At 44.1% G+C, this 26,647-nt stretch overlaps 2 protein-coding genes across 3 annotated transcripts in view; one reads left to right on the top strand and one right to left on the bottom strand.

Annotated features, from left to right (window-relative positions):
- The first annotated feature begins 1,481 nt into the window (after nucleotides 1-1,481).
- LOC123389825 (ral guanine nucleotide dissociation stimulator-like) lies at nucleotides 1,482-21,035 on the top strand. 2 transcript variants are annotated; one of them, XM_045072436.1, is made up of 7 exons: nucleotides 1,482-2,213; nucleotides 15,816-16,403; nucleotides 16,801-16,908; nucleotides 18,294-18,487; nucleotides 19,075-19,134; nucleotides 20,073-20,272; nucleotides 20,524-21,035. In XM_045072436.1, exons 2-7 carry the CDS (start codon nucleotides 16,266-16,268, stop codon nucleotides 20,922-20,924), a joined length of 1,101 nt encoding a protein of 366 aa, XP_044928371.1. In that variant the 5' UTR covers nucleotides 1,482-2,213; nucleotides 15,816-16,265; the 3' UTR covers nucleotides 20,925-21,035. The 2 variants fall into 2 exon arrangements, with proteins under 2 accessions (XP_044928371.1, XP_044928372.1); XM_045072437.1 differs by lacking the exon at nucleotides 1,482-2,213 and having other exon boundaries at nucleotides 14,291-15,930.
- Nucleotides 13,765-26,647, bottom strand: part of LOC123386944 — a 49,525-nt gene continuing 36,642 nt past the window's right edge. The window contains exons 17-19 of the mRNA XM_045072448.1: nucleotides 24,776-24,952; nucleotides 14,146-14,295; nucleotides 13,765-13,839 (exon numbers count right to left, since the gene is read on the bottom strand). The gene's annotated coding sequence lies outside the window, so the exon portion shown is untranslated. The remainder of the gene's footprint in view (nucleotides 13,840-14,145; nucleotides 14,296-24,775; nucleotides 24,953-26,647) is intronic.

The raw sequence follows: 26,647 nt of genomic DNA, 5'->3' as shown, positions 1-26,647 counted from the left end.
CACAATTAAACAATAATAACTGGAGACTTCAGTATCCCATTTTCAGTAACTAGCCAGAAAGTCAACAGGGAAATAGAAGACTGAAATAGTACTAAGAATCAACTAGAGGTAAGAGATTTATAGAATACTCTACCCAACATCAGAAGAATATCTTTCTTCTCAGATGTGCAGGGAATGGAAATGCACAGACGTGAGGAAGTTAAATGGCACACTTCTAAATAATCAACAAACAAGATATCCCAAGAGAAATCAGAAAATATTTTAATGAATAAAAACATAAACAAAATATACCCAAACTGATGGGACTTAATTAAAGTAGTGCTTAGAGGGAAACTTACAGCTATAAATGCCCCATATTAAAAAAAGAAAATCTCAAGTCAAATCAGGAACAAAGGAGGAATAACACTACCAACCACATAGAAATAAAAAGGATTATAAGGGCATACTAACAATAATTACACTTCAAGAAATTAGAAAACCTAGATAAGACGCATATTTATTAAAGTGTTTTTGCTGTTGTTTTAAATGTTTGTGTATCTTAAGTTCTGCAAAGTGTCAAATCAACACACAATTAACTCGTGCCTTCATAGAAGTTGAGATATTGTATTTTTTAAATTGATTTTATTTTATTTTTTTAAATGTAACAAAAAAGTTTTTATTCTTTGATATATAAAACCAAGAAAACTTTAATGTGTAATACATCATAGTTTTTTTTTTTTTTTTTTTTTTTTTTTAAAGAAGAAAAAAAAAGAAGAAGTGAAGATATGGGTACAAAAATACACTCAAGCAGCTGTTCCAGGAAACTCAGAACTCCTAAAATTATGAACAACAGAATACAAGTCTCAGAGGAGGCTTCTTTTTTTTTTTCTTTCTTTAAAAAATTATTCACATTTGCTTAGCTCAAACATGGTAAGAAACGTAATTTCCTTCTTGGTAACAGATCCCAGTACTCAACAAGATATTCAATAACCAGCAATAACTTAGTAAAAGAACATTTCATTGTGATAGTAAGTAGCATTAGGTTTTTGGTTCTATAATACTTACTGTAGTAAAAAAAAAAAAAAAAAAAAAAAAAAAAAAAAAAAAAAAAAAAAAACAAAAAGAACAAAACAACCAAAAAACCACAAAAACACTTCTGACTGCTTGGGTGCCAGAAAAGATGCTCCTACGTTCACTGGCGCCCATCAATCTGGGTGTATCTGAGCTCTTGCCCCAGACCACAAAGAGAGAGCACCTTTGGTCTTTCCTGTGTTTAGGAACAAAAGCGCACAAATAGCAAAATCAAATATAGGCGTGGCAGACCAAAATTACTCAATAAAAAGTATTTCTGCCCAATAAATAGTTTCCAAAAGAAAAATAATTGGCTTTTACACTTAATGGATTCAGCAAAAATGAAGATGGTGAGATTGTGTTTTCCAGTTGGTGGCCTGAGCGTCCCCGAGGCAGGACAGTTGCCACTGAGCAGCAGGTGGTGCCCGGACCACAGGAGGAGCCCCTGCGTCTCCACCCGGAGGCTCCTAGAAAAACACGTTATTTGTAGGAAAGCTTTCTTGGGCCCGAGCCGGGTTCTCCAAGTGAAGGTGTCCTGTTTCTTCCTGGACATCGGACTCAAACAAACCAGAGTTCTTATAAAACTGGATCAAATGAGGAAACCTTTACAATGACTCAATTTATAAATATTGCTGAAGATCAAAGCGAAGTGACAATGAATTTAATCTGCGTAAAAATCAGGTTCTAAGCGGCTTGTTATTTAAAACCAGAGACAACAGAGACTGTACATCCAGATGACCGCGAGCTGCCCGGGCCCCTGGAGGCGCGGGGGGGGGGGGGGGGGGGGGGCGCGTCCGTCCTGCCCGCGGCCAGCACCTCACAACGGCCTCGGGCTCCGTCGGGGCGCAGGGAAAGGCCACACGAGCGTTTTCGTCCTGCGGCGCTGGCGCGGCCCGAGGCTGGACACCGGCCGCCTGCGACCACCCACACGCACCGGCCTGCTCCGGGCCCCCAGGGCTGACCTCCGGGCTGTGTCTGCAGAGTCACACGGAAACCGAGGATTTACTCTTCTTTTAAGAAGGTCATTTTAAAGCTTCATTTATGAAAGTCGCTCGACAGCTTCCGCTGAAATCCCTCCTGCGCGCGGCCAGGGGAGCCGGTTCCCGCCTCTGGCCTCCCGTGGTCTGCGGAGAAACCGCAGGAATGATTTTATTTTTATCAAGGTAATACATGTATATAGTTTATTAAGTAAAATTATATTAAGTCTTATAGTGAAAATTACATCCTTCGGGTACACCCCTCTATACTGTCTCATATATATATGTATACGTACATATACATATATATACACATATATATGTAATATACACATATACACGTGTATATGTGTATATATATATATATAAATGTAAGTATTACATTGGTTTCAGGTGTAAAATATAATGATTTAACAATTCTATACATTACTCAGTGTTCATCATGATTAAGTATAGTCTTAAACCCCCTTATGTATTTTATCTGCCCCCCTCACCTACCACTCCTCTAGCAAACACCCATTTGTTCTCTGTACTTAAAGAGTCTGTGTTTCTTTTTCTTTGTTTTAATTCTTAAATTCCACGTAGGAGGAAAATCATATGGTATGTCTTTTTCGCACTTATTCCATTTAGCAATATAACCTCTATATCCATCCATGTTGTCACAAACGGCAAGAACTCATTCTTTTTATGGTTGAGCAATATTCCATTTATATATATGTGTATATATATAATATATGTATATTGTATATATTATATATATTATACATAATTTAAATATATATATACACTTAAATGTAAGTATATATATATATCACATCTTCTTTAGATATATCGATTTATCTAATTTACCTAATCTATTTCTATATATCTATATATAAAGAATATATATTCTATCTATATATCAATCAAATCTTCTTTATCCAGTCATTAATGGACACTTGGGTTGCTTCCATATTTTGGCTATTGTAAATAATGCTGCAGTAAACATAGGAGTGCATCTGTCTTTTCGAATTAGTGTTTTATTTTCTTTGGGTAAATACCCAGTAGTTGAATCACTGGGTCACATGGTATTTCTATTTTTAATTTTTTGTAAAACCTTCATGCTGTTTTCTACAGTTGTTGCGTCAATTTGCATTCCCACCAACAATGTGCCAGAGCTTCTTTTTTAAATTTCTATTTTTAAATTTTTGAGAAAGGTTTATACTATTTTCCACAGTGGTTGTACCAATTTGCATTCCTACCAACAGTGCACACGGGTTCCTTTTTCTCCACAGCCTCTCCAACTGTTGTTATTTCTTGTCTTTTTGATTTTGCCATTCTGACAGGTGTGAAATGATATCTCACTGTGGTTTTCATTTGCGTTTCATTGTATAATGATGTTGAGCATCTTTTCATGTATCTGGTGGCCATGAGTATGTCTTCTTTGGAAAAATGTCTATTCAGGTCCTTTGTCCTTTTTAAAATCAGATTATCTGTTTGTTCTTTTTTTGGGGGGGTACTGACTTGTATAAATGCTTTATATATTTTGGATATTAATCCCTATTGGATATATCATTTGCAAATACCTTCTCCTACTTAGTAGGTTGCCTTTTTGTTTTTTGGTGATGGTTTCCTCTGCTGCACAAAAGCTTTTTATTTTGGTGTAGTCCCAACAGTTGATTTTTGCTTTTGTTGCCCTTGCCTCGGGAGACATATCTAGGAAAACGCTGTGATGGCAGATGTCAAAGAAATGACTGCTTATGTCTTCTTCTATGAGTTTTGTTTTTTTTCAGGTCTCCCACTTAGGTCTTTAGTCCATTTTCATTTATTATTGTGTATGTACAGTATAAGAAAGTGGTCCAATTTCATTCTTTTGCATGTAGCTGTCCAGTTTTCCAAGCAAAATTTGTTGAAGACTGTCTTTTCTCCCATTGTATACTCTTACCTCCTTTGCCACAGATTAATATTAGTGTGGGTCTAGATGATATCCTTATACTTTATTTCTTCATTTATCAATTTAAAACAAAATTGGTTAACTCCCAATCATATGAAGACTTCACTTTTCTATATTCTTATCCCACATTTCTACCCATCTCTGATATCAAAATAATGTTATAATGTGGGACTCTATAAATCACCAATATAAATATAAATAGCTAATGACTACATTATTATGAGTTGCAAATATTTTAAGCAAAGAGGTGAACTAGGACCATGCCTATTATTTCTCCTGGAGTTCATAGCTACTAATTTTTTTACCCTCTAGTTTTCTATGTACTTAATACAATTATTATATACTCTTCCAAATCACTGCTACATGCAATTAATATTTTTTTCTGTATGCTCAACATGTTATGTTTCTTTGTTTCCTGGAGAGCTCCTTCCCAAGGTTCTCATTTTGAGAGTACAATATGGAACTGACTGACCTCATGGCTTGTTGAATAGCAGCCATGCTGACACTTTTTTATCCCTCTCCTGAGTCATCTATATCTTTCTCTTTCTTATTTAATCATCTGGATAAATCACATCCTTTAAAAATTTCATAGGCCACAGTCCATGGAAAGTATTTTTTAGGGAAAGGAGGGACCACTCTTTCTTTTGTACCATCACACTTGATTTGGCTGAGTACAGAATTAACTAGTGAAACTGTTCCCCTTACAATTTTGAAGAAATTGTTTCAGAATGTATTTGTGGAGAAGTCCAGTGCCATTCTACTTTTTGGATGTGAACTATTCCCATTCCTTGCATTTGGGAAGCTCTTACAACCTCTTGTTTATCCTTGATATGCTGCAATTTGGGACTTTTTCTTTGGTAAGAGTATTTTTCATTTATCGTGCTGGATATTCAGTGGGCTTTTTCAATGTGGAGACTCATTTCCATCAGTTCTGAGAAAAAATAAACTTATTAGTTCTTTAATAATTTCTTGCTCACTATACTTTTTCTATTCTTCCTTTATTGGAGTCTTACTTGCAATATGATGGGCCTCCTGGTTAAGCCTTGAATCTCAAGTTTTTTCTGCCTTTGTTTTTTGTGTTTTTTTTTTTCCCCAGGTTTTTATTTAAATTAGGTGGTTAACAGATAGGGTAATACTCGTTTCAGGAGTAGAATTTAGTGATTCATCACTTACATATAATACATGATGCCAATTACAAGTACCTTCCTTAATATCCATCATCAAATTTGCCCATCCCCCACCCACTTCCCCTCTGGCAACCCTCAGTTTGTTTTCTATAGTTAAGAGTCTTTTATGGTTTGCCTCTCCCCCACCTTTTTCTCTTCCTTCCCCTTCTGTTTCTCTTAACCTCTTTGCTTCCTGTTCTGTTTTCTAGGGGCTCTTCATAATTTTCTCTTCCAGTCTATTTGTGTTTATAATTAAATTTTATTTATATTTTTAATTTCAAAGTTCTGCTTTTTCTATTTTGAAAATTTTAAGTAGCCCCTTATTCTTATTTAAGGAACTCAATAGTTCCACTGATTCTTTGAAAATATAGTCTGTCTCTAACTTATATATGTTTCTTTTTTTTTTTTCTTTTTGCTTTTGCTTTTAATCTTCTAGCTACCTTCATTGTCAGTTTCTTCTGGATCACAGAATACTGTTTGATTCCGATTATCATGTTTTTCATGTTGGAAACTTTCCTTAAATTAATGGACAATTGTTGGAGTGAACTATTGGACGATCACTCATATAAAGAATGAAGCACTGAAAGAAGTGTGTGGGTAGGTCCTGTCAATTGGTGACTTTCACTGCAAGTTAATCAGGTTAATAAGGTGAAGTGTCCTATTTGTAGAAGAATCTCCAAATGTTTGGATCTGAAAATCTTTTGCTCTGGGAATATTAAAGTGCTATCCAACAGTAAAGTATTATTTTCTTACTTTGTTTTATTACACAGGTTGAAATTCTACTTGGAGCAGACTTTCTAAAATCTATAGCAATCTCAAAGATATTTCATAAACATATTAATGTAATATGGCATTATAAAAATTACTTTAGAATTAATTCTGAATACAATCTCAAGTAATTTGTCAGTTTAAAATGTTTTAGCTAAAATGAAGTTCAAATAATTTAAGACATCTTCGCAGATTTTCACAATATGTTAGACATGTTCTATACATCCTTCTTACCTCTAAATGCGTTAGGAAAAAAAAAAAAAAGGATGACACAGCATTGTAAAATTTAAGTTTTGGTTAATGTGACTTAGAGAAGTACAGAACTAGAAAAGATTTTGAGCTATCATTCCAAATAAACTCTTATTTTATAGAATAGGAAACAGCATTTGGATCCTTCCTTCAGGCAATTAACTAAAATAGAGAATCAGGACTAGTTAACTATCTTTATATGAGATTCCAAATGTAAATAAACTTTAAAAAAAGTAGTTATATACTTAAAGTTATGCACAGTGCAACATTGTCTTACCAGCTTTGGTCTAAAACAATATAGGTACTTACAGAATTTAGTCAATACCAAAATTTTCTAGTGGTGTTGAGTGCTTTTGATTTAGTTTTGTAAAAAATAGAATCTTTTTCTAAAATTTTTAAAAAAGATTTTATTTATTTATTCGAGACACACAGAGAGAGAGAGAACTCACACAAGAGGGTGGGGGAAGCAGAGGCAGAGGGAGAAACAGACTGCCCACCAAAGCAGGAAGTTTGACATGGGGCTCGATCTCAGGACCCCAAGATCATGACCTGAACCAAAGGCAGATGCTCACCTGACTGAGGTATCCAGGCGCCCCTCTTTTCTTAAAATTTGAAGCAAAAATTTTATTCTTGTTATATACATGGAGAAATGAAATGTGCTTGGGATGATACTTAAAAACACAAGTCCAGTAGGATATGGTAAAAGAGCACTGAAATGGGAATAAAGGAATCTGGGTTCTAGTTCACTACGAGCATTTTCAATATGGGCAAATCACTTAACCTCTCTGGGCCTCAACTTCAAGTATAAAAGTGTTTTTGACTAGATAATCTCTCTTAGGGCCTATCACTGAAAAGTTTCTTTACTTCAATACAATCATTTTCACAGCAATAATATTATTTACTAATGGATAACCTGAGTGATGGACTTAGTTTTATAATTCTGATGTTTTTAAGTTCTGTCTAATTATTCATTCTGCCATCACCATTGAATAGGAACTTGAGCTTATAGGCTGGTTAGAAAAAAAACAGGGTGTGTTGGGGCCCAGCAAGCCAGTAAAGAGCAGGAACCAAAGTTCAGAGGTGAATATAGCCACACATGTCCAATGAGCATATCAAGAGACAAGGAGAGGAGAAGGGTGATAAGAGTATACTGGAGAAAAAAAAGAAGCCATCTTGTACCTTCTCACTAACTTGTCAGGTACCTGGTGCTTTACGGAACTTGATTTCTACTTTGTTATTTTAATTATTTTTTTTTTTAGGCAGGGTCATTTCCTAGCCTATTATATTATCATAAGTGGAACTTATATATAGATTTTGGAAAAGAAATCAGTATAGAATAGCTGTTAAAAATACAGACTCTATAATCAGAGAAAGACAATTATCATATGATCTCTCTGATAAGAGGAATTTGAGAGTCAGGGCAGGGGTCGTGGGATTAGGGAAGGAAAAAATGAAAAAAAAAAAAAAGTGATGGGGACGGGAGGGAAACAAACCATAAGACACTCTTAATCTCACAAAACATACTAAGGGTTGCTGGGGGGTGGGGAGGTAGGGAGAGGGTGGTTGGGTTGTGGACATTGGAGAGGGTATGTGCTATGGTGAGTGCTGTGAAGTGTGTAAGCCTGATGATTCACAGACCTGTACCCCTGAGGCAAATAATACATTATATGTTAATAAAAATAATTCTTAAAAAAAGAATACAGACTCTCGAGTCAGACTGTCTGGCTTTACATCGTGGATCTAGGCTTTAACTCTCTGTGATATTGGGCAAGATACTTAACTTCATTGTATTCCACTTTCTTCATCTTTAAACGGAGGAAAGGAACAGTATTTTCCTCATAACACAGGTGATGCATTTGCTACACTTTCCGTCTCCTGATAATCCCTTAGTAAGTGTTAGTTACTGTTATTACCTCTCCGTGAAAATTGGCAAAAGAAAAACAAGGAGACATGATAGGAGACAGAGTGGGGGAGGACAGCCTGGGACCTGCGGGCAAAACTGCGGACGAGCAGGAAATAGGGAAAGTGACAAACAAGGCGGGAGAAACAGTATACAAAGAAGCTTTATTAAGGGAGTCTTGATGGATGTTGTTTAGTATAATTCACCCTATTCTACCTTCTCAAGAGATCTTCAGTAAGGAGCTATATTAGTTTTCAATGTTTTGTTTGGTTTTAAAAGCAGGATTTGGGTTTCTTTGGGATGAGATACTCTACCAACACTGGTGTCTAGGTGGCTTGATCTTATTCTTATTTCACATATACCTACAGGAGTAAGTAATTTCACCACGAAGACTGCTGAGATTAATAAGCATTTGCTTTGGCAATCTGTCTGGAGCAGAGCAGGCATTCAAAACATGAAACAAAACAAAACCAAACCAAAAAGCAGACAAACCAAAACAAACCAACACCAAGACAAGTTGAATAAATATTAAAATAAAATAAATATAAAAAAGTAAGTAAATAATCCAAATGAGATGCTGGCACATTTTTAACTAGAGAAGAAAACTTAGGTGGTAAGCCTTTGTCGCACATGTTCCTGGTGGAAACAAGGGCACCACCTGTGAAGTAAGTATTCCTGAGAGAGAGAGAGAGAGAGAGAGCAAGGACAGAAGAGAGGCAGGGAGGGAGGGAGGGAGGGAGGAAGGAGAGAAAGCGCGAGAGAGGAAAGAGAGAAAGAGCGAGACATGAGGGAAGGAAGGAAGGAAGAAAAAAGGAGGAAAGAAGGAAGGGGGGAAGAAGGAAAGAAAAGGGAAGGGAAGAGAAGGGAAGGGAAAGAGAAAATCAAGCCCAGCCAAGCTTCTAGATCTAACTACTAGTGTAGAGGAAACCCAGGACTCCGGAGGAAAAAATGTCAACTGACACCCAGGGTGAACTAAAGGTGGGCACTAGGGCTCTGGGTGTGGAAGATCAGACTTATTTAATGTGAGGATGTCTAGGATGCTATTGAGCTAAGGGAAGTGATCAAACTCTCCTCCTCTGGAAGCTCTAGCTCAAACTGCTTTTCTTGTAGAAAATCGTTCCAAACTAATCCAACCCAGAACAATCACTCCCTCTCCCAGGTTCCACCTGTTCCTGCTATCTGTTTCAGCCTGTCTGATCCTAAGTCACCTGCTAGATTATTTAAGAATAGCTTACATTTTCACATCTTCTCCCCCAAAAGCCAGGATAGGGTTTGATGGGGATGCCGAGCCCTGATTCTCCCGATATGTCTGTCTTCACCAGCACATACCCACCCATACTGTAATTGCTTGGATAGCAGGGGCCAAGGCTAAGACCCTTTGTGTTCCCAGTGCCCTGCACAGGGTCTGGTCCATAAATGCTTGAAAACTGAACAAGGGCTTTCCTCCTAACCCTACTGTACAGTCCAGAATATAGGGCAAGGCATGGGGGAGCTTCTTGTAGAATGAATCAAAGTTACCTGGAATCGGGACATTTGAGTGGTAAAGTCTCTCTTTCTCTGTCTGTCTCCCTCTCTCTCTCTATCTGAATCTCTCTTTCTCTTTTGCCTACATGCACATGCATTTTCTTTCTCACCATTGGAACCCAGACACCACGCTGGCAAGAATCCCAGGATTAGAGTAAGGAGTAGAGGAAAGCCATGTCCACTATCCCCTGTCCAAATCCATGACCCATAGAATTTGTGAGCATTATAAATTTTTTTTTATGACATTGCATTCTGGCAAGATAGGATACAGAGTCACACTAAATGGAACATTCTCTTTGCTCCTGATCCTTCTCTACATCTCATCTAAACAAGGAAGTAATACCTTAGGTAGGATTGTCAAATTAAATGCGATGTCCCATTAAATCTGAATTTCAGAAAAATAATAAGTGATTCTTTTGGCACAAGTATGTCCCCAGTATTTCATGTAACATATCCTTTAAAAATATTTATTGTAGGTGCCTCCTTAGCACAGTAGGCAGTGCATCAGTCTCATAAAACTATTTGTTTATCTGAAGTTCAAATTCAGTTGGCACTCCTTTATTTTTATTTGCTAATTCGAGGAACACTTACCTTGAGTCTCCACCCTGGACCTTTTCTCTACCCACACACACACTACTTAGGGGAGTCAACACAGTCCAAGCTTTATCCTGACAACTCTGAAATTTTTATCTCCAGTTCAGAAATCTCTACCAATCTCCACACCAAAAGAGTGGACTACCTACATGATAACTCCACTTTTACAGCTGAGAGTCATCTCAGACCCAATCAGAATTGTTGATTTGCAACCCCCCTACCCACCCCCCCAAGCTGTTGCTCCTCACCCTTCCCCATCTCGGTGAATGGCACTGACATCGACCCAGTTGCTCAAGCCCCCAAGGAGAGCGTCAGCCTTGATTCTTCCCCATCCCGTACTCTGTGTCCAGTCAATCAAGAAGTCCCTTTGGCTCAACCGCCAAAACATATTTCCAGCCCATCGCTGCCTCCTGGTGTCCCCTACAACCCCTCTGGATCAAGGCACTCTCTCCTCTCACTTGAACAACTGTACTGGCCACCAAATGGCTTTCCTGCTTCCCCTCTTGCTTCTCTATAACCCTCTCTACTGCATTCTCCCCGCAGTAGCTGGAAGGATCTTTTTAAAGATACATCATGGAACTCGTCTGCTACAAATGCTCCGATGTTTCCTCACTGCACTAAAAATAAAATGCAAATATTCTTCAAGATCCTTCATGATCTATTTCCTGTACCATCTGTCAAAGGACACCCACCTTTCTGTTTTACAAACATCCTAAGGTCCTACGGGACCTTAGGATGTTCTGCCTGAAGTACGGCACCCAGGTGGCTCATTCTTACCATTTCCGCCTCAAATCTCACATCACTTCTTCCATTTAGTCCTCCCTTAGCTGGCCCCCACCCCCCACCCTCGTGTCTCCCAAGGCCATCAGCCTGGGGTATTTCCACCTCCAGGCAAAACCCAGTGCATCTGCTTTGGTTTTAGTTTGGGCCTGTGCACTGGTTTCTGTCCTCTTGCATTTGATGTTTTTTTAAAAACAGCAGAGAAACAGATTTTGTTAATTTCCTAATTCAATTTAAGAGTTCTGTCCATTCATATATCATTTGACTTATGGTTTAACTACCCACATTTGTTGTGATGGCTTATATAGGTAGACTTATTTCTACCGTATGATTTTTACTTTTCTATAGATCATGCTTTTTTTTTTTTTTTTTTTTTTTTTTTTTTGTCAGAGAGAGTGAGCGGAGGAAGGCAGAGGCAGAGGGAGAAGCAGGCTTCCTGCTGAGCAAGGAGCCCGATGTGGGACTCAATCCCAGGATGCTGGGATCATGACCTCAGCCAAAGGCAGCTGCTTAACCAACTGAGCCACCCAGGCGTCCCTGATCATGCATTTTTTTTTTTAATGATTTTATTTATTTATTTGACAGAGAGAGATCACAAGTAGGCAGAGAGGCAGGCAGAAAGGGAGAAGGAAGCTGGCTTCCCACCGAGCAGAGAGCCCGATGTGGGGCTCGATCCCAGGACCCTGAGACCATGACCTGAGCCGAAGACAGAGGCTCAACCCTATGAGCCACCCAGGTGTCCCGATCATGCATTTTTTTTTTTAAGATTATTTATTTATTTATTTGGCAGACAGAGATCACAAGCAGGCAGAGAGGCAGACAGAGAGAGAGGAAGGGAAGCAGGCTCTCTGGTGAGCAGAGAGCCCGACATGGGGCTCGATTCCAGGACCCTGGGATCAGGACCTGAGCTGAAGGCAGAGGCTTTAACCCACTGAGCCACCCAGGCGCCCCACCGATCATGCATTTTCAATGTTTCTTTCTTCTCATTTGTTCCCTGTCAAGGAGTTGACATACTTTCTTTATTCTCTAATTTCATCTTTTAGTTTGAAAAAACATATACTTGATTTCTGTGATTTTTGGGTTATCTGAGAGAGCAAGAGAGAGACTATGAGAGGGGAGAGGTCAGAGGGAGCAGCAGACTCCCTGCCGAGCAGGGAGCCTGATGTGGGACCTGGGACTCCAGGATCATGACTTGAGCCGAAGGCAGTTCCTTAACCAACTGAGACACCCAGGTGCCCCACCTTTAAAACTCTTAACCCCACGTAGGGACGCCTACGTAGCTCAGCCTCTTAGGCATCTGCCTTCGGCTCAGGCCATGATACTGGGGACCTGGGATTGAGTCCTGCATCAAGCTGCTTGCTCAGCCCAAAGCCCACTTCTTCCTCTGCCTGCTGCTCTCCCCTGCTTGTGCGCTCTCACACTCTCTTGCTGAGAAATAAATAAATTAATAAATAAATGAAATCTTTAAAAAAGCCAAACTCTTAAGCACGTGTAACTTATGTCTGAACTGAGTCTATTACCCACTTAGAGCACAAAAATGAGAATCTCAGAATCCTAATGCTATGTACCTTCAGTTGTTCTCTAACAATGTGCATTATCATGTCATTCCAACTTGTCACTAACATCTCTCGAAATGGCTTTTTCGTGGGTTTTACAGCTAATGGTGATTCAGATTTCCCGACATGTTGGCTAACTACTTACCCACCGGGCTCCTTGTTTCCCACTCACTCCTGCAGGTCTGACTTCCGGTGCTGAAATAATCCTTCAGTTGTCCTTCCAGTAGCTGTGGTGGAGGAACCATTTCTCCATCCTTATGTCAAAAAATGTTTCTCTAGCACCTTCAATCCTGGGCATAATCCACAGGTACGAAATTCTGGTGTACAGTCCATTTCTTCATTGCAACCAGAATGGCGAGATGTGTGAGACTTTGTGGATGGAATAAGGTGGTGTCTGGGCCCAGCTTGCTTCCCAGAGCAGAAAGCCGGGACCTAGCTTCCTGGTTTTCAGCCATCCTCCCTAACTGATGTCTGGGAACTCGGAAGCATTCGGGCCCCAGCTGGTCTTCTGGGGACCCCCGGGATCCTGAGATCATGCTGTCACACCTGGGATATCGCCCCGCTTCACCGCTTGAACACTTTTAAGCCAGGAATGTCCCCCACAGGGGAAGACCCCTAAGTCTTTCAATCATGCACCTGGTTGTCCATAGAAACTTTGCAGTAGGCCCCTTCAGGTAGGTGCCTGTATCCATCGGCTGTATCCATAGCTGTATCACACTCACAACTGGTTCCCATCCAGGCCCCTCGGGCTCTGAAGCTGCGGCAGGCACCACAGTGGGAGCTAGAGGTAGCTCTTGAGGTGGTTCAGCATCTTCTTCTGAGGTTGGGGCTGTTGGTCCAAGAAGAGAAAGTATCAACCCAATGATTGACTTTTCATGTCCCTCCTAAATCAAGGAAAATTTCCCCACCATTCAATGTTCTCTGAGTCCAGGAAGCAATCCCTAGAGGGTCTCCCCTGATAGCAGGTCATGGGCACAGGGATCTGAGGCCGCTCCTTACTCCCGGCCCACCAGATGACAGAGGCTAGCTCTGGGCGGCCTCGGCTGTTCCCTGCACAGGTCTATATCAGCCACCCCCTGTCCTCCTCAGATCAGCATCTCTCTGGTTCTCCTCCCTCTACCCCTCCCCCTGCTTGTGCTCTTTTCCCTCTAATAAAGAAATAAAATCCTAAAATAATACATAAAAGCTTGAGCATCAAAGTGAACCTTGAGGCCTTCAAGACCTGGCCGGAAACACCCTCCTGTGTGTATTTCCTTGTCATCTTTCCTCTTGTGCTGATGGCATCAGAGGTGCATGTCATCCCAAGGAGGGAGAAGGCCGATGGTGGAGAGACTCTGGGCTCCTGAAGAACACAGAAAGGATTTCAGTCTCCAATCTGAAGATCCACTCAGCACTGTCAAGGCGGGGACCTCTGTGGTGACAGGCTACCAAAACCTGGGGAATTACATGGTCATTCAGCGTAATGTAATATAGCTCCGTACAGCATGTTAAAATGACCAAGTTCACTTGAATAGTGATCAGCCTAAAACCTTTAAAGAGGACCAAAGAGGCACCTGGCTTCCTCAGGCACTAGGATCCTTGATCTCAGGGTTATGAGTTCGAGGCCAACATCAGTCACAGTTAACTTAAAAATAAACAAAAGGCTTACACAGGACTAAAATCAGTGAGGCTCAAACAACGGAGCTGGTCTGTGCTGGGATGGATCCTGTCTCCCGTTCATTCAGCCACTGGGCACTGCGCACTCAGATGGTGCCAGGGCTTATCAGCCCAGCGGGTTCTCCTCATGAGAGCTCAGGGTCTAGAGCAGAAGATGGACAGACGAGAAACCAAAATGTGAACGGGAAAAGCGATTGCTCCACAGCAAAAGAGCAAGGGACACAACTAAGGCCCGAACTCCACCCGGTAAGGGGTATGACAAGGTTGTGCTGAGATGACACGGAGAATTCCTGCGGGAGGAAAAGAAGGAGACAGCCCTGCACAAATGCGAGTGCATTCCACCTGGCGGAGGGCACCATGGAGCAGAGGACTGGAGGTTAGAAAGGGGGCCAGCGTGGCCAGAGAAGATGAGGAAGGACCAGAGTGGGAGGGGAGGAGGGCCAGGGCCTGGGAAGTTGGTCAGTATCAGTGCTCTTCTCCCAGGGCTGTGTGACTGCACTTCCCCACACTCAGTGGCTGAACCCACAAACGATGCCTTGTGGTCTCAGGGGATCAGGAATCCAGCAGTGCTCTGCTGGGGGCTCCTGCCAGAGTCTCTCCTTAAACTGGGCTGATGACAACACCAAGGGAGGACCTGCTTCACCGAGAACCTGAGTGCACTCAGGGGCATGGGCCAGATACAGCCCATCTCAAAGACCTGACTTCTGTCTTTTGTGGGCCCACAGGGCTGGGCCATGTGCGTATGTCTGGGTCATGGTTCCACCTAGGGTCTTGTGCTCCAGTATGAATATTGGAGAGAGAACATGGATCCGAGTCAACATGGGGCTGGGCAATGAGTTTTCGAACGAAATCTCAGAAGGGCCTTTGGGTCACGTGGCCACGTTCTGTGTCATGGAAGTGAATCACCAAGTCCGGACCACACTCTGGGGAGGGGTCACACAAACATGTCTACAGAGGAGTTGGGCAACCAATGGAGCCCCCGAAGGGAGACTGTAAAGATCCCAGAAGGGTCCAGGCCTTGCCCAGAATCAGACTGGTTGGGATGCTTAGCAGGCTTGAACCCAGCTCTTTGAGTATCCTCAAAGTTGGGGTCCTGGATGCAACCTAGCCATTCACTGGGGGCTCTGGAAAAGTTTTTCTGGAAGGAAGTGGCTGTTGGCCTGGAAATGTTATCAGGCTGAGGGTGATCATTGGTCTCCTAGACAGGAGACATATGCCCAGTTTCTTGTCTGAGGAGGATCCCGGGTCATGGCGACCCACTGGATGGACCCCTATCTGCATCACACCCTTTGGATAGGAGAGAATGGCCTGCATCCCGGGACAGGCGGTCTCTAGGGCTAAGGGTACATTCTGACCATCAAGGACCAAGAATCCAGTCCCTTCTTTAGGGTTTGCATTGAAAATGCAAAGCCTAAGACCTTGGGAACTATTACCCAGCCCTCTGTAAGTGGGGCTGTCCTCTTCTGGGACTCCAGAATGTGAGAACCGATGAACACATGTGTGCACACAGGAGCTTGTGTGCTGGTGCACACAAACACACACACGCCAGGAGGGACTGTGGGGTGGCATCTGATTAGTAGCAGATTCCAAGAAGTTGACAGGAGGGTGGAAATTGGGTGGGAGGTATTTCCTCCATGTGACAGCACTCTTCTAACATCATAGCTATTATCCAACCTATGCCTTTGGACATCTGATAGAAAGACATGCTGGATTCATCCATATTTGGCAAGAAGACCATCCCTGTGTGCCACAATGGCTTCTCTAGGGTCTGAACCAGGTAAGAATAGAGACTTGTGTCTGAAACCAGGTGTGTTTGCAAGCTGGGGCCCTGGCTGCTCCTAGACCTTCCCTGGGGGCCTGTGGAGAGGGGTGTGTTGGGGTTACTGTGTACAGAAAAGATGTGTCCTTGCATGCAGAAGGGAGATGAGGAGATGGCAGACAGGAGCACTGTTCGTGTAGGGGTCCAACCAGGAGTGGGCCCCGATAGGGCATGTCAGGAAGTGATGTCACTGCCTGGATCACAAAGGCCTTCAGAACTCGGAACCCCTGCAACCAGGCAGCCAGTCTAGTCCAGTAGCAGGGTTACTGGACTCAGGACCTAGCCACAGAAAGATGTTTTCCTGTTGTGTACCTAGTTTCCGGGGCTCTGGGTACCAGAACCCCCAGGAAAATGACTTGTTCCCGTGCTGCAGACATTGGCTAAAACCACCCCCCCAATGCCACAGAACCTTTCGAGGGAGACGCCATAAGGTACTTACTACTGAGGAGACTAGGCGATGCCCCCCCCCCCAACCATCCTAGGGAAGCCCCATCCCTTCCTCTGGAGTTTGAGGGGAGGAGGGATATGTGGGGGTTCCTGCCCATGGGCTGGAGGAGGGTGAGTACAGTGGATACCCGGGTGATCCCTTCTTGTTCACACCAATGTCAGGGTGGGCAGGGTGCACAGGGGATTCCTGAGGTGACTCTGAGCTGTGCCAGAGCACATCCAAGGCCCTGAAGCTGGGCCACGTTTCTCTCCTTGGGGGAGGGCTCTGCCACCTGGGCTGTGGTGTGTCTGGAATGGAGCGCCCTGGGTCTGAACACTAGCAAACGCCTCCAGACAGGGCTCTAAGGCCTCCTGCCTGGCTGCCGGGCACTGTCTTTACAGAACGCCCCAGAGGACATGGTGCAGGAGGTGACCGAGGAGATTGCCTGCTCTCCTTCCTCCAAGGAAAAGAAGCCTCACACGGCCAAGAGAGTCTGGCGCTGGCTCAGGGTGAGTGCAGGTGCTGGGGAGACCCGACCCCGGGGCGCCCATGCAGCGCCAATGGCCCCACTTCCTAGAAGCCAACCAGGCCTCCTAGAGTCCTGTACTCCCGTGAATCTGCATCCCATCTCTTCCCCAAACTGGCCCACATGGTCCTGCCCACGCCTTGGACAGAAGCACTGCCATTGTCCACATACTTATAGGAGTATCATTAAAGAGACTTTAGACCAGGTCTCATCCCGTTGATTTAGACTCCTTTTGCCCTGGCCAAGGCATTTTTCTAACTCGTGCTCCCAAGTGCCCCCACTGGCCCAACAGTCCTTCCTCAGCTTCTGCAAGTCTTGCAAATGGGAGACTTTGATCCAAAGGGACATGGGTCCCATGGTACTCTGTCTCTTGTCTCTTGCTCTGCGCTTTGGTATTGATGGAACACATTGTTGCCCCCCCCCCCCCCAGGAATAGGAACAGGGGCCTCACTGCACTGCACTGCACGGCAGTCCTGAAGGCCAGTCATTGATCACAGCCATGGAGCCCTTTACTGCGGCAGGACTGGATGTAATCCCCTTCTCTGGCCAAGGCACAGTGCTGCATCCTACAGCCTCTGTTCCTTCTTATCCTAAGCCCCCTCGCCTTAAACATCTCTGTGTACTCGTCTCAAGAATGGGATATGTTGGGTGCCGGGGTGGCACAGGGGTTTCAGCCTCTACCTGCAGCTCAGGTCATGGGTCGTGGGTATCACAGTCCTGGGATCGAGGCCCACGTCGGGGGCGTGGGGTCCTCTGCTCAGCAGGGAGCCTGCTTCCACCTTTATGTCTGGCTGCCTCTCTGCCTACTTGTGACCTCTCTCTCTGTCAAATAAATAAATAACAAGTCTTTCAAAAAAATAAAAAGAATGGGCTATGTTATCAGAAATTACAGGATCCATGCCACTCATGCAGGGACGTGCTATCCATACTCTGCTCACAAAGGGACCTCAGATACTAGCAAGTTCAGACATCATTTTTTCCAATTCTTTGTATGGATACCAAGAACATTTTCTCATTGCCTTAAAGGCTTCTTAACTGATTGGCTGATGGATGGATTTGAGAGAGAGACAGGGGGAGAGTGGGGAGAAGCAGACAGAGAGACTGAATCCTCAAGCAGACACTGCCCTATGGACACAGCCCTACGAGGAGCGCAGCCTCAGGACACAGAGACCATGACCTGAAGCAAAACCAAGAGCCTTAGGCTGAACCCAATGAGACACTGAGTCACCCGATTCTTTTTCGGACTCTGAGCTCTCTTGTCCCACCTCTTGCAGAAGTCCCTGAGATCTGGGGGCTCATTCTGCCCTCCAAGCCCCAACCCTCCTGGTGGCCACAGCACTGACTCATGTCTCCTCTGATTCACCTCAGGGGAAAAATCGTTCAACCCGGAAGAGGAGGAAGATTTCGGTGCTGATGGCCAAGCAGGCCAACAAGCTGCAGGCTGCAATAGATCACCTGGTGCCTGCCGTCATCAGACAAGATCTACACTGTGTCCACACCTTTCTGGACACATATCGTCATTTGGCCACCACCCAGGAGGTGCTGGACCTCCTCTTTGCAAGGTGAGCACCCTCCCCTGCCCCTAACTGCTCTGTGAGATTTGGCCAATTCCTGTTGTGAGACTCTGGCAGGTCCCTAAGCTTCCCCAAGCTTTCCTTGCTCCTAACTGGGGCAGAGGTATTATAGGGACTCAGTGGGGTCTTGTAGGGAAAGGACACCTGGGAGCCTGCGCCAGTGGAAAATTCTGCTGGAGGGCCTGTGGGCATGCTCTTTGCTCATTCCTGTGCCCCTCATGATGAAGCCACTGCCTCATCCCTGACTCTCACTATGATTTTGAGCTGGGCTCCTTTGCCACTGAAAGGGAGATCTGAGACTCCTTCTGGGGCCTGTGTCTGGCTGAATCCAGAGCAAGCATCCCTGGGGGTGAGCAGGGGCCAGGCCCACTCAGACGTCGGTGATGGGCTGGTTGGGGCCCTTTTATTCAGCAAGCATTCAGGAAGCCCCCAGTAGGTGGAGGCGATTATCTAGGAGCTGAATGGGATCCCTGCACAGAACAGAGAGCACCCCAGGGCTGCAGGCTAGTCGAGGGTCAGGCGGTGAGAGCCAACATCCAGAGATATCTCATGCGATGCCCCCTGGCCTCCTCTAGATTCGGATGTGTTTATTCCAGCTATGATGAGGTCGGCGGACCCCAGGAGCAGCGCAACATGTGAGTAAGCTTTGGCTGCTTTAGGAGGGCCTTCCCTGTCCACCAGGGTAGTGAGGGTCCTGTGAGTTCGAGGGGCTGCCGGACCTTCAGACTCACCTCGTTATTCTTGCTTTATGGTAAATGTCTGAGAGCTTCTACTGGAAACTGGGAAGGTGCCCTGGGGGACTGGGGTAGGTGTGTGAGCACTGTGGGAGAGAGAGAAGAAGGGGATGGTGTACAGCTTCAACCCCTGAGAGGGTCATGCTCCATCCCTGACCCCTCCCAGCCCTCTCTCTGCCCCAATTCTGGGACCCAGAATGCAGGATTGAGGAACCATCGCACAGCAGTCTGTTGGCACCTGCATGCTGGGTGCTCAGAGGGGGCTCAGGGAGAGTGGTGACCCAGTAGAGCCCAGGGAGCAGCAGGCATCCCACACCCTGTGGGAGGTTAGTGTCAGTGGAAACAGATCCACTCTCATGGCACCTAGTGACTGGGCAGAGGAGGTAACGGTGGAGGTATGGGGAGGGTCCTGGGAAGGCCTGGCTAGAGACAGAGTCCCTTTGTTCCCTCCTCGGTTGGATCTTCACCGAGCAGAGGCGAGTGCAGTGAGGGTAATGAAGAGGTCAGACACCAGCCCTCCCCGGGCACAAGCAGTTGAATTCAAGTGGCTCGTGGGCAAGGAGACAGACTGAGGAGTGTGACCAGCTCCCCTAAGAAGTCCAGAAATGCCCACGCCATTGACCAAGGACTCCCACTCCTAGCGGCTTTTGGCCAGCCTGCCGTGTGGGAGTAGGCCTTTCTCGGGCAGGACTGCCTGGTCGCACGTGGACAAGGAGTCCGACTGGTCTTAGAAAGGAGCTGACAGCCCAGGGGCTCAGGTTCCCACATAGGTTCCCTGGGATTTTGGTTTGGATGCGTACCCTGTCCTCTGACTTCTCTGCCTCCATGTCTGTCCCCAGGGCCATCTATGCCATCCTTAACACCTGGGTGGAAAAGTATCCAGGGGATTTTGTGCAGCCTCCGGAGTTTCCCAGCTTGCATACGCTGCTGGCCTACCTGCAGGTCAATGTGCCGGGCTCGGACCTGCAGCGCTGTGCCCAGCTTCTGCTTCCAGAAAGGCAATGCGCTCCTGAAAAGACCACGGAGCCAGAGGCTGGGGGTGAGGAGGACTGGGGGTGACTGGTGTGGGCCTGAGGCAGAGGCAGGGTGGGCCACCCTGAGGAAGCCTCTGTAGATTGTAATTGGGCTGAGGAGAGTGAATCGTCTCAGATCCCTGTCCCCATGGGCTTCCGTAGGGGACACCTTCCGGGGGCTGGGTCTTGAACGCAGGCCACGCTGAGTGGTGGGGAAAGGGAAAGGCATAAGAGAAGTCAATCAAGCTGATGATGCTTTCTCTTCTCGGAGCTACAGCACCGGCCCCAGAGCGAGATCAGGATGTGTCTCGGGAAGTTGTTCCAGCAGCCACTCTGGCACCTGCGGCACCTCTAGGGCCTGAGCTGGCCCCCGCCATCCCTGCTATGGCTGCTCACTATGGGTTAGGAAAACCAGTGACACCCCCTGACCCATTGGGGCCAGGGCAGATGGTCGTCAGGGCCCTCGTTCACTTCTCTGCCACGGAAGAGCCACCAGGCCTTTTGAATTTCCTGGATGACCAGAGCAGGGTCCTGCCACCGAGCTGCCGCCACCTGCCTCCGTGGAGCAAGCAGGCTAGGCCCCCAAGCTGCCGCCCCCTGCCTCCATGGAGCAAGCAGGCTCGGCCCCCGAGCAGCAGCTTGTGCTTGCTGCAGCTCCAGAGCATGACTGGAGCATGACATCATTTCCTTCTTTATCGTATTTGTTTTCTGTGTTCACCTCTATAATTACTTCATAGATGTTATTTATTAAATAAAGTAGAATTTGAGTTTATATAACATTTTACTCGCATCCTTTGCAGTGGGATATGGAGGTCTCATTAGGTCCATCCAGAGTGTTGCACAACCATGTCATTCTACGACGTTTCCTCACAGAGACACCCGCGCTCCTCATCGCTCACTGCTCTGTCCCTCCCCCAGTCCCTGCAACCACTGCTCTTCTCTCTGTCTTGGCCACTTCACCTCAACTTGGATTTTCCTCTGCCTGGAAAACTACAATATGGCCTTCTGTGTGTGTCTGCAGAACATAAGAGTGATTCCCCTCTTTTCAAACTTTTTTAGAGACGATATAGGTATTTTCGTTTTTGTGAATCTTCTGCCAAAACAAACAATGAAACAGCACAACACAAAACAAATGACTCTTTTGTCTGGTACACCGCCAGCTAACTGCAGAGAAAGACCCTCCCTTTTGAAAAGAGCAGAGTTGCTACCCCCTGTGTGGTGTGCGACATGCTGGAAAGAGCCGCCGGTACCCACAGAGCAGTGGCCCTCCCAATACCTGGTTGTGTATACTGGTCTGCACACAACACACAACCTCAAGAAGTCCACAGAATTGTGAGCTTGGACTGATAGATACCCTTTCGATACAGGTAGACTCCCCAAATAGATTTCATTATCCCATGTACTGTTCATCTGAAATATCATTGTTCTTTGTGATTCACCTGAAAATGCTCCGTCCTGGGGACAGACATGGAGGCAGAGAAGTCAGAGGACAGGGTACGCATCCAAACCAAAATCCCAAGGAACCCAAGTGGGAACCTGGGTCCTGGGCTGCCAGCTCCTGTCCGAGACCAGTCAGACTCCTTGTCCACCTGCTACCTGGCAGTCCTGCCCAAGACAGGCCTGCTCCCACACGGCAGGCTGGCCAAAAGCCACTAGGAGTGGGAGTCCTTGATCAATGGGCTGAGCATTTCTGGACTTCTTAGGGGAGCTGGACACCCAGAACACCAGGTAAGAAGAACAAAAGGAGCGCCAGCATGGCCTGGCCACCGGCAGTGGTGTGCACACGCTCGGCTCCTGCACCGCTGAGGAGACCACTTCTCCCCCAGTGGGACCGGGCCTTTCTGACATGCTGGGTTTCAAGTGACACGTCAGTGTATCAGGCTGAGTACTCAAGAGGATAAATGAGTTCCCTCTGCTGGCTGAGCCCTCACCATTAGGTAGAACGGCCATGGTTTCATAGCAACCATTCCAATCTATGCCTACAGGGCCCTGAGATACGAATTCTGTTACTGTTTCAGGCCTTTTTGGTCTTTTTCACTACCACAAGGACAAGTCAGTAAGTTAGATGATAGACAATGAATTCCATTCATCCTGGATTTTTCTGCTATTCTTTACGTGAAAGGACTTTTAAAATATATATATATATATATATATATATATATATATATATATATATCTCACATAGCACTATACAAATGCTAGTTATTACAAATTACATCCAAATGAAGCTAGATGTCTCAGAAACTGGCATTCTTATTGTTTATTTTTATTTAAAAAAAATCAGTCATTTTCCTACTTGGCTCAGAATCAGAAAGTTTCATCATAGTTCAGTTTTAGGATTCCTCTAAAGTGATCTAGAAACAAAGACAGTAATACACATTCTTCCAACTTCAATACCGAAGTATATACAACACTCATCAGGAGCTGAAACACTTTCATGAGCAGACAATGACCAACTACAGAATGTCCTGGTGGGTTACAGTCCCGAAGGTGGTGAGAAGACCTACTCTCGCACACCCGTGGTTTGGCTGAAGGAGTCTCTCATGTTCAATGAAAACTGAGTTCTGACATCCTGCCTTTTTAGACAGAGTTAACAAGATTAAGAAAGGGGATTTAGTAAAGCTTTTCAAAAGGCCCCACACTTTGACCTGTTTTTTCTGGTGAAAAATGCACACGAAGTCTAAGCATGTACACGTGTGGTAAATGACAGCTTTTCTAAAGCAAGAGCATGAACATCCAAATCTCATGGCTGGCCCACTTGAGAACCTTCTTAATAGTCATGGACAGAATGGCTTTATTCATTTTTATAAACAGATACACCAAGTCTTTTTAGCTGAGTTCTTACATATTAAATTTACCTCTAATAAGGTAAATGGTTTATTTTTTAAGAATGTTAATTTTTTAAAAATTACAAAAAATCTTTTTTACAAACTCATGGCCCGGAGTACAAGACCTGAGCTGAGATCCAGAGTTGGATGCTTAACCGACTGAGCCACCTAGAGGCCCCTTAAATTTATCTTTTAAAATATAATAACCTAAGGAAAAAATTACCCTTTTCTTCTATAACTTGATATGCCATTGCCACTTTCATCTCTGACCAGGACCTTCCCCCTCACACCCTGGACAAATGAATTTACTGTGTTCCATACTGAGAAATGTTGTCACTATGATTATTCCATGAAACTGCTGAAACGCTGTCAGTACCTTGGAAGCCCAAGCCACATGACCCACGACGGGGACCAGCTGGAGTCCTACTCATTCTCACTGAAGGTGCCTGGCTGCTCTTCAGTAGCCTGGGCTGCCTCCTCGACAGTCTGGACCTCAAGTGCTTTCAGGACAATAGCAGGGGATGCGGCGCTGACTTTTAGCATAGCCATGGCCTCACTGTGACTTCAATTGTTCAAATCAATGCCATTGATATTCAGCAATATATCACCTGTCCAAAGGAATAAACAAGAAAATGAGATGAGCTACCAAGTCATTATCTTCCCTATACATCCTGTTATTTGTAATTTTTTCACATCTCTGTCATTCTTACGATATCGAGGGAAAAATCCAATTCATGGAAAACATTCCAAAACAACTCAAAACTTTAAGATAATTTCATCATATATAGGAAAAAATGTGGCTTGAGGCACTGTGATGTGACTGGAAGTCCAAATCATTAGACCTCGTTTTGCTAATGTGCAGGACCTGGGCATGTTCATTTCTCTTCTTTGGGCTTCAGTGATTTCTATAGTTCTTTCCTGCTCAAAAATTATTTGATCTTTTGCTCTTAGAAATGAATTTTAAACATATCCTGTTTTAGAGTTACACAGTTTTATAGATATAGTCCTACAGAGTTTGCTCAGCGTGGATGTATCAGAATACTTAAAGAGAAGAGATCCTTGGGTCTACACAAAGAAATGAAACTTGTGATTTGAGCATCTTTTGCTTAAGGAAGAAAAAAAAGTGTTTGTTGCCCTGCCAAGTAATATAATAAAAAAAAAAGGGCAACGAGGATTATATAAATGGTTAGGAAGGAAAAGATGAGTGTTCTATTTTTTGGAGGGTTTTTTCCAACATAAAATAATGCAATGATCTAAATAAACATTAGAAAATAACGGAAAGGGCGCCTGGGTGGCTCAGTGGGTTAAAGCCTCTGGCTGCAGCTCAGGTCATGATCCCAGGTCCTAGGATCGAGCCCGCATCGGGCTCTGCTCAGCCGGAAGCCTGCTTCCCGCCCCCCCCACCCCCCGCCTGCCTCTCTGCCTACTTGTAATCTCTGTCTGTCAGATAATATAATAAATTCTTAAAAAAAAAAAGAACAGAAACATCATCAAACTGCAGCAATTTTCCTTCCCATTAGGCATTTTTCTAACCTTAGAGAGAGGTTTTACACTTATATATGGATGGGAAACTTTAGAACATTTTTAAAAAATCATATTTAATAGAAAATTTGGGGAATATTTGTTACTTTTTTCAAACATGAGTCGCATGCAGGGAGAAGATGGGAAGAGTTTCACTGTTCCCAGCCCTCCCTATCTTACCTCTTTTGATGCGGCCATCACGTGCCAGACAGCCATGAGCTGGCACACTGGTTACAAGGATGGGCAGTTCACCACTCTTGCTTCCTCTGACCCCTGACACTGTCATTCCCAGGGACTTAGGTGGTTCCTTCTTTACAGTCATGTGTTTTTCTTGGCATGTAACACACTGGTAAGATCCTAACACAGGGGAAGAAAATTCATTGCAAAATAAATAATACATAGCTGAAGTAAAGTAAGGAAACTGAAGGAAAAAATACCATGGCAATGATAAAGTCACTGTTAAAATCAGTTACTGTAGAAATAATACACAGTTCCTCATGGTACAAACATGACACCGAACACTGGGGATCACAATGTCAGACTTTGGACGGCTGTATTTTCATATGACTATGTATGGAACAGAAAAAACTCAGGACTGTTGACATATGGAAGTCAAAATAGGGCCAATTCTACAAAGGTCAATAATGCACTTGAGTTTTAAGATTCTGAAGACAAGCTAATTAATTTTATTTCTCTCTCTCTCCTCTATTCTTTGAGAGAAATGGTGACAGAATAGTACAAAAGTAAAGTGCGGATTTTGTTAACTGCCAGAAAAAAGCTATAGATCTATCTTCTGTTTCTTACTCATGAGAATGCTCAGTCATGAAATGGGTGCAAACTGATCTTCACAACCTTCACGGAAATCTATAAGGATATGAAATAACTGAATTTTTGAAAAAGTTAAGGAAGAGAACAATTTTCCAACAAACTGTGTTCTCAGGAAAAAGCAATTTTTACCGATATTGATTGTTTCTATTTATGGGGACATCCTAGAAGAAAAGGAAAATTTAAAACACAACCCTTTTTTTAAAATTAGAATGCTATAAAAAAACAAGGTGTACCTATGCAATATTAATATTAAAATAGCAATAGTAACTAACATTTAAAGATTTACTATGTGTAAAGCAAATGGCTTCACATGTATTATTTCATTACATGGTTTCATTACATTTCATTACAATGGTCCGGAGTGTAAATCCTATGGTTGGCCCCATTTTATAAACAAGGAATAGCCTTATTAGAAAGGTCATGTAGGGGCGCCTGGGTGGCTCAGTGGGTTAAGCCGCTGCCTTCGGCTCAGGTCATGATCTCAGAGTCCTGGGATTGAGCCCTGCATCGGGCTCTCTGCTCAGCGGGGGCCTGCTTCCTCCTCTCTCTCTGCCTGCCTCTCTCTTACTTGTGATCTCTGTTTGTCAAATAAATAAATAAAGTCTTAAAAAAAAAAAAAAAGGAGGAAAGTTCATGTAATTTGCTCCAAATTATATAGCTACGCATGATCACACTGGGATCTGAGGTGATTCAAGTTTAAAAAAAATACACATACACACACATAGTGTATATACATAAACATGTATTCATATGTAGTTGTGTATGTTCATACAGCATGATGCTATATGCATCCACACTACAAGGGTGCTATCCCATTAGGTGTAATAATGGAAGCTCCTATCTCAAAAGGTTCCATAACACATATACTGTAACAGCATAGTGTAGATAACAAGATAACTATTACCACGACTAACAATATCAACAGCAGAACTAGATGAATTCTTTTGCTAGAACTGTAACATTTCCTTTAGTGACACTGCTTCAGAGCGGACAGGTACGACGTGTCAGTCAAGCCCTGCACCGGCAGGGGTGTCTGCTCTTCTCTGCTCCTGAAACCAACACTCTGAAATTTTCTTGAGGGCACTACTTAAATAGCCTAGAGTTCCTAGAATTTTGACCTCATAGAAAACCTGTAAACGTCCACAGGTGGTATCATAGCATATGACATCTATGTTCACATCCTTCCAAACTGGGTAAGACCCACGTTATTATGAAGACAATCCA

Source organism: Mustela putorius, unplaced genomic scaffold, assembly GCF_011764305.1.
Source record: "Mustela putorius furo isolate JIRA1106 unplaced genomic scaffold, ASM1176430v1.1 tig00004036_pilon_pilon_pilon, whole genome shotgun sequence".
NCBI lineage: Eukaryota > Metazoa > Chordata > Mammalia > Carnivora > Mustelidae > Mustela > Mustela putorius.
Note: the sequence above shows the minus strand (reverse complement) of the source record. Positions and strands in the feature narration are given on the sequence as shown.

Excerpts from the sequence above, each read along its gene's own strand:
- LOC123389825 (XM_045072436.1), top strand. The coding sequence starts at position 16,266 with ATGTTTTCCTGTTGTGTACCTAGTTTCCGGGGCTCTGGGTACCAGAAC. Across the intron at positions 16,404-16,800 it reads TTCGAGGGAGACGCCATAAG|AACGCCCCAGAGGACATGGT; the intron begins GTACTTACTACT and ends CTGTCTTTACAG. Across the intron at positions 19,135-20,072 it reads CCCCAGGAGCAGCGCAACAT|GGCCATCTATGCCATCCTTA; the intron begins GTGAGTAAGCTT and ends GTCTGTCCCCAG.